This window comes from Haemaphysalis longicornis, unplaced genomic scaffold, assembly GCF_048455015.1.
Source record: "Haemaphysalis longicornis isolate Haplotype H1 unplaced genomic scaffold, Haemaphysalis longicornis Haplotype H1 scaffold_1, whole genome shotgun sequence".
NCBI classification, from domain to species: Eukaryota; Metazoa; Arthropoda; class Arachnida; order Ixodida; family Ixodidae; genus Haemaphysalis; species Haemaphysalis longicornis.
Genome location: NW_027526203.1, coordinates 20,444,358 through 20,456,600, shown reverse-complemented (window position 1 = coordinate 20,456,600; position 12,243 = coordinate 20,444,358). Strand labels below are relative to the sequence as shown.

General features: G+C 45.0%; 1 protein-coding gene across 2 annotated transcripts in view; it reads right to left on the bottom strand.

The window, feature by feature from the left end:
* Positions 1 to 11,334, bottom strand: part of LOC144175446 (caspase-1-like) — an 80,623-nt gene extending 69,289 nt beyond the window's left edge. Inside the window, exons 1-3 of one of the 2 annotated variants that reach the window (XM_077704521.1) lie at positions 11,189 to 11,334; positions 11,027 to 11,076; positions 2,727 to 2,769 (exon numbers count right to left, since the gene is read on the bottom strand). In XM_077704521.1, coding sequence (XP_077560647.1) covers positions 2,727 to 2,769; positions 11,027 to 11,075 — 92 coding nt within the window. In that variant the 5' untranslated portion in view covers position 11,076; positions 11,189 to 11,334. The remainder of the gene's footprint in view (positions 1 to 2,726; positions 2,770 to 11,026; positions 11,077 to 11,188) is intronic. The other variant, XM_077704532.1, reaches the window with a different exon arrangement.
* Between the last annotated feature and the right edge of the window lie 909 nt (positions 11,335 to 12,243).

The window sequence follows — 12,243 nt, the reverse complement described above, 5'->3', positions numbered from 1 at the left end:
CTTCGCTGCTGCCGTGCGAGTCGGCCTGTGTGGTCTGCTGCACAATGGGTCTTTCTGCTGGCACATGCGTGTTTCGTCTGGCTTCGCTTATCCCGAAATGAATTAAGAACTCGCTTACACCCGAAAGTGTTTTATTGGATTGGCGGTGCTTTGAGTGACAAATGAACTGTATTTTTGTAAACTTTTATAGTTTGTAAGCCCCAATATTTTTTTTGTTATTGCAGTGAGTTGAGCGTGCATGCAGTCAGTATGCACCGAGCATGACGGAGAGAAAAACGGACAGACATAAGGTTTCCAGATACGGTAGATCGCAGAGAACACATACTGGGCCTCTTCGATTTTCCACTTCTGGCTTCCCGCGGGCTGCCCGCAGGTAGTCCGAGGATTCCCCGAAGCCATAGGGATACACGGGAAAATCGAATGTTGGACTGCTTCTCGGGGAGTCCGCGGTGAGCCCGAGACTGTAAATCGAAGAGCCCCACTATGTGAAAGGGGGCGGTTGTCCTCATGTACCGCCGCACGCATGTGCGACGGTCACACGTGCCTGATTGTTGGGTCTTGGCATGGTATATATGCGTTTTCGATTTTAATAGATCTTCCAGTTGATAGTAAGCGCTGGTGTCGTTTCCCTTTCTCGTCCCTGCGTCTGTGAGCGCTTAAGTTTCACTCATGGATGATCACTAACTAGCTTGTCTCTCCAGTTTGTTAGAGATGTGAAAGTTGCTCAGTAGTGTAGCAGTGAAAACCGGCCGACTCGCACGGCAGCAGCGAAGGGCACTCTCTCGTTGCAGCTTTTCGTTCTCACGGCTGGGCCACCAATATCTGTCGTCTGCTGATTCAGCTTAGGCTGTCCATGACTGTACAGTAGACAATGCAGCATCGATCTAAGGTTGCGCCTTAGTGATTGTTGTTTGTGCTATCCCTATTAGACTGACACTGGTCGCTCATTAGGTGGGTGCTCCCACCGTGTGCCCCTTATCCACACCCAATATAGAACCTCCTATCTTTGGTTGGATCCACAAAACCAGTCCTCGTTGCACACTTCTCTTACTGAGGAGAACTAGAACACGAGGCAGGCGGTTCTCTCGAACAGAATTAAGAGGCTGGTAACAAAGCAAATAAGTCAAGCAGTGACCACCTCGATCCCATAAGCATAGTGCCAGACAAGGACAGAATGAAAACTTTCAACACCCCTTCCCCCAATATCCACCCACTCTCTTAAAAGGACCGACAACCGATTTTTGTGGGGTGCATGTCCTCTACCTCATATGAAAGCCAGCGTTTATATAGGGTTGGAACCACAAGAACTTTTTAAACAAATTGGTCAAAATAATTTTAATTTGGCACTAAAATTTCTGAAGTTTGAAAGGTGGCACCATGGAGCATCTAAGGGTAAAACCACCGCACGTATACGAACAGCCTTGTCGGTTCCAATGCACGATTCAAAAACCGCATAAAGATACAGGAAAGAGTGCACTTTATTATTGTTTTAGCTGGGGACAAGTTTTTAAATACAGTAATCCCTCGTTAATACGAACTCCCATATCTCGAAATGTCGGTAAAGTCGAAGCTTTTTCAGGTCGTGATTTTACCTCCCATAGGCACTATGTGTTTGCGCCTTCCCTTATCTCGAGAAATTTAGGGGGGAACCACGGATATCTCAAATGGTTGACAGAGGACACAAAGCGAATTCCGCAACAGGCAGCTGATGACGTCATCGTTCTAACGGTTATTTTTCACTACATTCCGAAAGAGGTCATGAGCAGCAAATTTACAGGGAGTACGCTTTACGTGGCCAATGACCCGGTTACCAGAATGCTGTCCAGCACCTACATTGTTGAGATAGCTGTGGACAACACAGATGATCATGCGGACTATGAGGAGCCTCCAGAAGCGCCTACAATGGCAGAAAAAGAAACCCGCTGCACCTGCTTCGCAACAAGTTAGAATGTAGCGGTGGCAACCAACTATTGATGCGATGCCTTGAGCAGTTCAAGATCACTTTTCTGGGACCAGATGCGAACACGAAACAGGTGAGCATTACGCCCTTCTTTCTTCTGCAATAATAAAAATTTGTTTTTCCTGTGAATTATTTTGCCTTTATTACGAAAGCTCCCCTATGCAGTGTTACCAGCATCTGGGCACAAATTTTGGCATTATGCTTAACTCGAAATTTTCGGCAAATTTTACGACTTCGAGTTAACGAGGGATCACTGTACCTCCATTCAGCTCACGAGCAGTTAAAAGTATGTTGCTGTGCGGCTCACTATCATTGCTGCCAGCATTCCTTATGGCAGCATACGCAAGGCTGTTAGGTCTAAAAATTCCGCTTTCAAACATTCTAGGGTCCTATCGGGGAGACCGTTTGGGTTCACGCTGTTTCAAGTCATGCCCTTTCATTTGGGATACACAGCGTATACTCCACAAAAATCGGTCGCCTGCCCTGAAATATGCAGTCCTCTTTTAGCATGTTTTACCCCATTTGAAACCTCTACTAAAGGTGACAGTGGGAACAAGACAAACATCAGCACGAGTACACTTGGTGCAGGAAACAGCAGGTGCTCATATGAGAAAGGTGTTAATCTCTTATGACCATGGAGGGGAGGTGTAAGGGAGGGGTGGGGTTGTGTACACATCTAAAAAGGTCGAGCATTTTCAGCGAGGTGGCAACAGAACAAACCCTGCGCTCAATCAGCCAAGACCAAGGATCTGATACAGCCACTTACCCTCCAAAGATGCTCCTGGCATCAGTCTCGCTGTTGGTGTTGGCTAAGCAAAGGAAAGGAAAATGCCAGGACAGCACGTTTTAGCAACAGCCTCTCAACAAAGAGGGACAGCATGGAAAGTGGCAGCTCGGCCAAGCTTGACCAGCTGCTCCCACATGAGTGAACAAATGTCTGAAACAAGAGAGCACAAAAAGGAGACAACATACATTTCCAAAAGATGGCCACTCAAAACCTGCCATAATCTGCCACATTCATGTGGCAAGCAAAAGTGACACTCCCGCAGCCAAAGTGAACAAGCAAGCAGGACTGCATTTATCGTGCTTGTTTTCACCACGCCGTTGTCTACTTCCATACACCGCATACAGCTTGCACTTGCAACTTCAGTTTCCCTTTTACCATATTCTCTCAATTCGCAACACCCTCCCATACCTTGGCTATGAGATGTTTGCAGAAAAAAAGACATTTTAACATAAATGGGTATCAAATCAAGGCACACCTTCCGTAGCTTTAAATAAAAAGGGGCCGCTTAGAATTGAGAAGGTGAGATACATATTAACTCTTTCGTTACCGCGCTGATTCGAAATGGTTCAATTTGAACGATACCTTGGGAGCCCCTTTTCATAGTGTTCCAGGCATTGCTCAAACAAAAGCTATTTGGGGTTAGCCTCACCCTCCATCACAAAATTCATTTTTAGCGCTACTATGCAGTTACCCAACTTCAAGACTACCTGCCTTGGCGCCGTGAGCGTCCGTGACTGATCCTCGAACAAAGGATGCTGCTCCTGATTTCACTGAACCCTAACCCGATTTCTGCGATAAGAACTTCAGATGCAAGTCAAAAGATCACACCCAGTCGCCAGATATCTGTTCTGACGAGACAGCGCTTCAAACCGGTCTTACACACTGCCAGCTGTTCGCCTTCCAGTTTCGTTTCCATGCGAGGGTATCTCCGGGGGTCTAGTGTGGCTGGTTAGTTGAACTGTCCATTCGGACGGAGTCTCTGAAAAGTTTTTGTACTGTTTCATTTCAAAATGTTAGGTGGCACTGCAACGGAGGAGGCTCGTGGTGCTGATCTTTTTTATCGCGCAACAGCTACTCAGCCAAAGTTTGCAGGGCACAATTCTAGAGCATCGCACCTCATTCCTGGAAGCAAGGCTACAATTGCGACTCAGAAGATGATAATGAAGCTCAACTTTGTGTGTTGAGAGATAACTGACTGAGAACATCAACAAGCATCAACCACGGAGTTCCGTTTTCAACTCCATGCATGTTTTTCCGCATCGCATGCTTGTCCCAAATATTGTGCTGGCTGTAAATGCAAAGTCAGTCATTGACAAGATGTTTTTACGTTATGTGGGGGCAAATTGGTGCCTCTGATAATGTCAAACCGCCAGAGTTCTTCCATGGAACCACCCGAAATTGCACATTTTGAATTGGAGGTTGGGCTTCACCGCATGACACGAGCACCGCATGATAACATTTTTTTTATATCTGAAAAAATGTTTCGCGCGCATCGACATTTTTTTAGGGCGTGTTTTTGAAAAGTTTCCCTAGAAAATGTATATTCTAATTTTTTTTTTCTACTACCGGTGGTTTGTTATATACAACTCCTTTTTTATCATTTGTTTCAACATTTCGACAAAAGTTCTGATTTGGACATTTTTTTCGCAACTATGATATATAAAAACATTTAAAAAACTGGTGTTATTGGAAAGGCCGTTAAATAATCTGCATTTTGTGCTCTTGCAATTAGTGCCTAACTAATTCTTTATCAGAAAAAAAAATATCTGAAAAAATGTTCTACACAATCGACATTTTTTTTGGGCGTGTTTTTGAAATGTTTCCCACAAAATGTATATTTTAATTTTTTTCTACTACCGGTGGTTTGTTATACACAACACCTTTTCATCATTTTCTTCAACAACTTGTCAAAAATTTTGATTATATTTTTTCCACAACTATGATGTATGAGAACATTTAAAGAAGTGGTGTTATTGGAAAGGCCGTTAAATAATTTGCATGTTGTGTTCCTGTAATTAGTACCTAACCAATTTTTTTAGCAGAAAAAAAATGTTTCCTCGAACTCCTAAAAATCAGTTAATTTTCCCACGATCACGAAAAAGTTAACTCTTTCGTTAACACGCCTATTCAAATCGATCACCAGTGATCGATGATTTATAGTGCCTATTTCGACATGTTGTACTCATTTCTCGTACACCTAATGCGGCCAGTGGTTAGTCTACACTTTTAGAATCCGGTTAAACTTGCCCGCTCCGGCAACATTGAGATTTTTGACGGCATTTTTTGCAAGCTGAAGTGCGTGTTTGTGCGGAAGGGGGCGTGGCTGCTGCACTTGACAAAAGGGGATGCAGATCGTGGTTAGGCTGCATTACCATAATATTTTTTTGTCAAAAGGCTCCTGGCAAGTCAGGTACGAAATAATGTTGTCAGCTTTGTAATCTAACAGTATTGAGAGGTGATAATTACTTAAAAATGACACCAGCTATTCACTAGTGATGTTTGGTTCGGAGAAAGGGCAGCTTTTTTCTGTCAAAGCTTATTTCTGATGGTCTCCCACATGTCTAGCAAGTGTGCCTGGCATTTTCAGCCAGTTTCCAGCCGTTACGGTTTCGTTTTTGCGTTTCGAAATCCATAGTTGGCGCTACTACGCAGTTACCCAACTACAAGCTCATTTGCCATGGTGCCTCCGTTGCCCGCTACTGCTCCTCGAAACAAGCATGCCACTCGTGCTCCCACTTTATTATCTACATCTTGCTTCTGCGATAAGAGCTTCTGCTGAAAGTCAAAAGATAACGCCAAGTTGTCGGGTATCAGTTCAGACAAGGAGAACGCCTCCCATTGGCCTTGAACACCGCCAGCTGTTCACCGGCCAGTTTCGGTTTCATATGAGGGTATTTCCGGAGGTCTAGTGTTGCTGCTTAGTAGAACTATCTATTCTGACAACGTCCCCGACGGCCTTGTATTTGTTTCTTTTCGAAATTGTTAGGTGGCGCTGCAATGCAGTAGGTTCGTAGTGCTGAACTCGCTTCATAGCCCGACGGCGGCTTGGTGAAAGCTTGCTGGGCACGATTCTAGCGCATCGTACCTTATTCCTGTAAGCAGGGCTACCATAGCGAGTCAGAAAATGACAATAAACCGCAAATGAAAGTTCTCACTGATAAGTGATCATCAGAACGTCAACAAGTATCCACCAAAAAGTTTAGTTTTCAACTCCAAGCGGATTTTTTCGCATCGCTTGCTTGCCTTCAATATTGTGCTGGTCATAATCATTGAAAAGCTATTTTCACATCACGAGTAGGCTAATGGGGGCCTTTGATAATGTTACATTACCAGATTTCTTCTAGAAAACCATCCAAAATAGCAAATTTGAAATAGTTGGTGGGCTTCACCACAAGGCACGGCCACCATGCGGGCAAACGTCTTCTTATATATCTGACAAATTGTGCCACGCAACTCAATTTTTTTATAGGATGGGATTTTGAAATGTTTATTTACAAAATTTATATTCTAAATTTTTTCTACTACTGGGCGTTTATTATACACAACTTACTTTTTTTATTTTCTTCGATGCCTGGACAAAAACTACGAATTCGCTACTTTTTTTCGCAATTATTATGAAAAGAATATTAAAACTGGTGTTGTTGGAAAGCGCGTGGAATCATCTGCATTTTATGTCACTGCAATGTCTGCCTAAGCAATATGTATAGCACAGAAAAAATGTTTTGTTAGACCACTCAAAATTGGTCAATTTCCTGCGGTAACGAAGGAGTTAAACCCCACCTCCAGAAACACCCGTGTCCAGTGCAACACTCATCAAGAAGTCTGATCTTGTTTTGTTTTTTTTGTGTTCCTTTTTAACGACCACAATCCCGGTCAAGTAATTTTGTGTCATCCTGGAGCCCCTGAGGAGGCAGTTAAGGGGTTAGAGCGTAGCCCGGAAGGGCCGCTAAACTCAGCCAACTAGCCACCTCTCACATGCAAAGCACCACACAAGCGTCCCACCGGGTGGGTTCAACTTGACAGCAGAAACAGGCACTAAGGCAGGGAGGTGACATACCAGCATTTTTTACAGACCCATAACGGGCTTCACCCTGTAGATAATGGAGACCAAGGAATAAAACTGCACGGAAGACAAGGACAAAGACAAGAGGGTGACTCGTCTTCCACGCCATTTAAGAGCCAACTAGCCAGCAACCAAGTCTTTATTAAGATAATGGAGGCTATCCTCGGACTAAATGACGAGGATTGCTCATAGGGTCACTTGTTTCCTTTAACTCTTTCGCTACCGCGCCTATCAAAATCGATCAATTTGATCGATACTTTTGGGAGCACCTTTTCATAGCATTCCAGGCGTTTCTCGAACAAGTAAAGCTGTTCGGAGTTAGATCAGAAAATGGCCTTTCAAAATCAGTTTTGTTTTCATTTTTGCAACGGAAACGTGATTTTTGACACGCTTTTGAATCACCTGGGTGTGGAAAAGGGGCGTGGTCATCGCGAGTCACGGCTACCAACGAAGAATGCGTGCAACTCGTAATTACTCTGCACCAGCGCTTGTTTTTTGCTATCAGGGCGTGAACGGGGAACTAGCAAACGATTTTCAATCGTTAGGTTCGCGCTCTGACAGTAATAATTCCAGAAATCCTGAAAATGTCAAGCAGTGCCTGGTTGCAAAGCTACTTTATGATTTTAGGCAGTTTTATTGCCTTTGCGCAAGTTGGTCTAAGTACTGGGGTAGTTCTACTTACCCCAGGACCATTCGCAAACAGTTTACAACAGTTTCGGTTTCGTTTCTGCATCGCGAAATTCATATTTAGCGCTACTACGCAGTTACCCAACTTCAAGACTACCTGCCATGGCGCCCGAAGCGTCCGCGACTGATCCTCGAACAAAGCACGGCGCTCCTGATTTCCCCCCACCCTAACCCGATTTCTGCGATAAGAACTTCAGATGCAAGTCAAAAGGTCAGACCCAGCCGCCAGATATCTGTTCCGCCGAGGACAGCGCTTCAAACAGGTCTTACACTGCCAGCTGTTCGCCTTCCAGTTTCGTTTCCATGCGAGGGTATATCCGGGTATCTAATGTTGCTGCTTAGTTGAACTATCTATTCGGACAGAGTCTCTGATAAGTTTTTGTACTGTTTCATTTGAAAAACGTTAGGTGGCGCTGCAATAGAGGAGGCTCGTTGTGCTGATCTTTTTCAGCGCGCAACTGCTACTCGGCCAAAGATCGCAGGGCACGATTGTAGCTCATTGTACCTCATTTTTCGAGCAAGGCTACAATTGCGAGTAAGAAGATGATAATAAAGCTCAGCTTTATGTTTTGAGAGATAACTGACCGTGAACGACAACAAGCATCAGCCACCGCGTTCCGTTTTCAACTTCATGCATGTTTTTTTCCGCATCGCATGCTTGTCCCAAATATTGTGCTCGCTGTAAATGCAAAGTCAGCCATTGACAAGATGTTTTTACGTTATGTGGGGGCAAATTGGTGCCTCTGATAATGACAAACCGCCAGATTTATTCCAGGGAACCACCCGAAATTGCACATTTTGAATTGGAGGTTGGGCTTCACCGCATGACACGAGCACCGCATGATAACATTTTTTTTATATCTGAAAAACTGTTCTGCGCAAGTCGGCATTTTTTTAGGGTGTGTTTTTGAAATGTTTCCCTACAAAATGTATATTCTAATTTTTTCCTACTACCGGTGGTTTGATTTACACAACTCCTTTTTTATCATTTTTTTCGACAACTTGACAAAAATTTTCATTTTGATTTTTTTTTTTCACAACTATGATATATGAAAACCTTTAAAAAACTGGTGTTCTTGGAAAGGCCGTTAAATATTCTGCATTTTTTGCTCCTGCAATTAGTGCCTAACCAATTTTTTAGCAGAAAAAAAAAATGTTTTCTTGGACCCCTAAAAATTGGTCAATTTTCTGCGGTAGCGAAAGAGTTAAAGGGATGCCGAGGTGAAATGCAAGCACTGTCTAATCCCTTAAGCAGGTTAAATTTTTAAGCGCACAGCCCATGTTCAGTGTGATTTTTTTTTCTTTTTTTTTTTTGCAATAATTGTTTTTATGCTTTTCGCAGTACTGCACACAGTGCTGCATTTGCGTTCACGACCCTCTACATCTACCAACATAGTGAACTTGCTTTTACGATTTTTGGTGACCCTCCACGCATCCATTAAGTGGGACACATAAGGGAGATGTTTTATTTTGAATGGCTTTTCTGGTATCTGCTTGGCAAAGAAAACGTGCATGCATAGCTCAGTTAATAAGCAAGGGTGATGTTTCCCTCTTGGTTTATTTTTGTACGTAACATGACCCAAATCATGAGCAAGGCAGCAGGGGTCAGATTCTCTAGCACGGCGGCCATCCTTTCAGAGAATTCGGCCCCTGCACATTATTTACAACATCAGCAGCAAAGTACACGCAACCCCACTCCATGTTTCATTCCTTATACCTGAAAGCCTGGCCAGCCACCCCAGAAAATAGAAAAATGAAAGACGGGTTTGCTTTTTCTAAATGTTAGTAAAAAAGTTCGCAACACCTAAGAGGAGAACTGTGCCCAAAAAGTGTGGCTGCTCGTTGCATGCAGGGCCCCTGGATGGCTCAAATGAACTCAGTTTCAAAGCAGCCCCACTGCATTTCACACAAGATGTTCAGCAACGCATTTGTTATCCCTCCTTAATGACTGCCAACTTCAGCTTGAATGAAAAACAGGACGTCAGAAGAAAACAAAGACACAATGCTGCATTGTGTCCGTGTTTCCTTCCAACGTCGTTTTTCATTCAACCTGACGTTTGCGGTATATATGAAACAACTCACTCAATCCCAAGAACTTAACAGCCATCCAGTGCAATCAGTCAGCCAAAGCAAACATGTGCTTAAAACTTGGCAAACGTATTTACACTCCCAGTTATTTTGATTACTCCACCATTCAGCAGCATTGTAAGCCTACGTTTGAAAACTCCTGATGCAATAATTTTTTTAAAAGGCCACGTTTGATGACGGTATCTTATTTCAAACGAAGGCATCCATTCCATAGAGAATGTGCTCGACACACAAAGTCACTGTGAGTTTGTAAATATAGTACACACATGCACACACAATGGCATATTTCAATCGATCGCAAATTCCGTTGGCATTGCCATTAAACTTTCGCTTCAGAAAGAAATGGTGGGCATTTTTGTAGTTACTGTGTGTGCAAGGCAACATTCAGTTCGCAAAGGCAGTGAAGTGACTTAAGCACGCGCTTTCACGTGATAAGAAGGTAAGGTTATCTGTACAGTAACGGGCAGCAGGTACTGATAAGCACCGCACAATAAGCAACGCAATCAAACAGTAAGGTGTGCAAGCAACAGATAATGTCGATAAATCATACTGCACACGCTTCTGCAAGCTACGATTTCCAGCACTCCTTTGCCGAATTTGCTTTTGCAATGCACTGGCACGTCCAGGCGCGCTGAAAGAACTCGAGGCAATTGCCTCTCAAGGCAAGCGTTCTCTGTTTTTTCTTCTCAAAAATATTCCCTCCAAACCCCTTTCCCTCTGCGTTCCTTCGACCCCTCTAACCCCTTTAAACGCTGCGTTATGCCTGTTCGAGCACGCGCTCCTCTATGGGCTTCCAACTTCACAAACATAAGCACTCATTAACGTGAAAACAGCCTTGGCAACTCTCAGAGGCCAACAGTATTTAAAAGGCTTTTCCCAGCATTACGTTCAAACAGGGCGCCTGTCAACAGATATGCATACGACCGAAAATACCGTACAATCGAAAAATCTGCGTACGTCAGATTACGGGTGCGCAAGAATAAAACCACACAAGCGAGTCCGTTTCTGCCCGCTTTACATTTACCAAGATAAGGTCCCAGCACAATACTGTGCGACAGCGCGCAGACTTTACGCAATAAGCGATTTCCGGGGGAAACAAGGACGGGGCCGATTCCACGCTCTCGAAGGGTGCGTTACAACCACTAGAGCACTTGAGGCTCCACGTCCTGAACCCACAATAGGAAAACCGCTACTGCACAGCAAAAATAACTGGTTGTGCAATAGCGACAGCAGCAACGGCAATGAGCGCAACTGCGACAATGGGCAGCGTAGGGTGCGAAGGAGATAGCGACAGCTTGACTCCTTGGCACAAACTACGTGACATTCGAGATTCAAAGCAAACGCAAAGCGCACTTTAAAAACAAAGCCCTACTGCGAACGGAAAAGTCAAAAATAAAGATAGCGAAGCGCGATCGCAAGGGTGACGATGAGCAGGACTCACCATTTTTGTCGTTGGCAGCTTGGAACCCGTCTCCACTCACGCCGGCCATTCTGCGAAAAAAGGTTTCCCCGCAGATTTTCTAACAGCTGCCGTTGAGCCGCCGCCGTTCGCGCTAAATTTCTAAACAACGCACGTGCCCAGTGATCCCTTCAATGCACATACCTCGAGCCAATGGTTCTCCTTTGTGCTCGCGCCTGTGGTCGTTGGTCGTCGTCGACTGCCCGCGCCGCCGCACGCCGCACGTAGCGCTCCGGCAGTCGGCTCGTTGAGTCGTTGGCTCGCGTTGGCTGTTACTCTGACTTGTGGCGCGTCTCGTCTGAAGCCTGCACTAAAGTCTACTAGCGCTTTTAGCGCCTCCTTGACGCAAACAGCTGGATAAGCAGCCCCTGTTCTGTGTAAGCAGCAACTCGCTGAACAAATTCAGGTAGTGCAGCCCTCGCCTCGTCGATTTTCGAGTGCAGCGCGTGGCGCCTGCTCTTTCATCTTCGATTTGGCGACAGTGCAGAGAGTGCAAGATGGGTTCACGGCTTTCCCGGCACTTCCCAGAGAGGAGGTGCAGAAGCAGACGAAAAAAGTGCAGGACCGTTTCTGCAGTGGTGGCACCTGCACTGAATTGGTCATGAACTCATCCAGAAAGTGCACGCCAAATCGAAGAGACTTTATAATTGAACCAGAATATTTGGGTTGTTTGGATATTCTACTTCGACTGTATCGAGATCGAGAGTCGTCTCGGACATAGCGCAAAAAAATTCCCCGCATTTCCCCGAGGGGAAGAATGTGAAAGTGCGAATGCACGAGTTGAATTTGCGCGGTTCGGTAATGTTCGCGAAAGAGAGATCACACACACACACACAACTACAAAGAAAGAAAGATGCATTTATTCACAGACACCTAGCTATTTGTGTTGTCGTTGTACTTGATTGCTAGAGCGGATCTCAGCTTTGAAATTTCGTGTCAGTACTCCTTTAAGCGGGTGCATTAGCCCTTCTCACGCCCGATTCTTGGCCAATCCCCCACGTGGGTATGTGCCATGTCAGCGGCCAGGCAGCGCGCGCCCATCTCCCCCCGTTGCCAAGGAAGAGGAGCGCGCGAGCGCGCGCACCCGCAGCTGTTGCTATGCGGACGGCGGCGGACGCTTCAGGCTCGCTTAAGAAGTGCATTCGCGCTTAAAAAATCTCTCAGATACAGTTTCTAGAACTCGTTGACACACTGGCCCA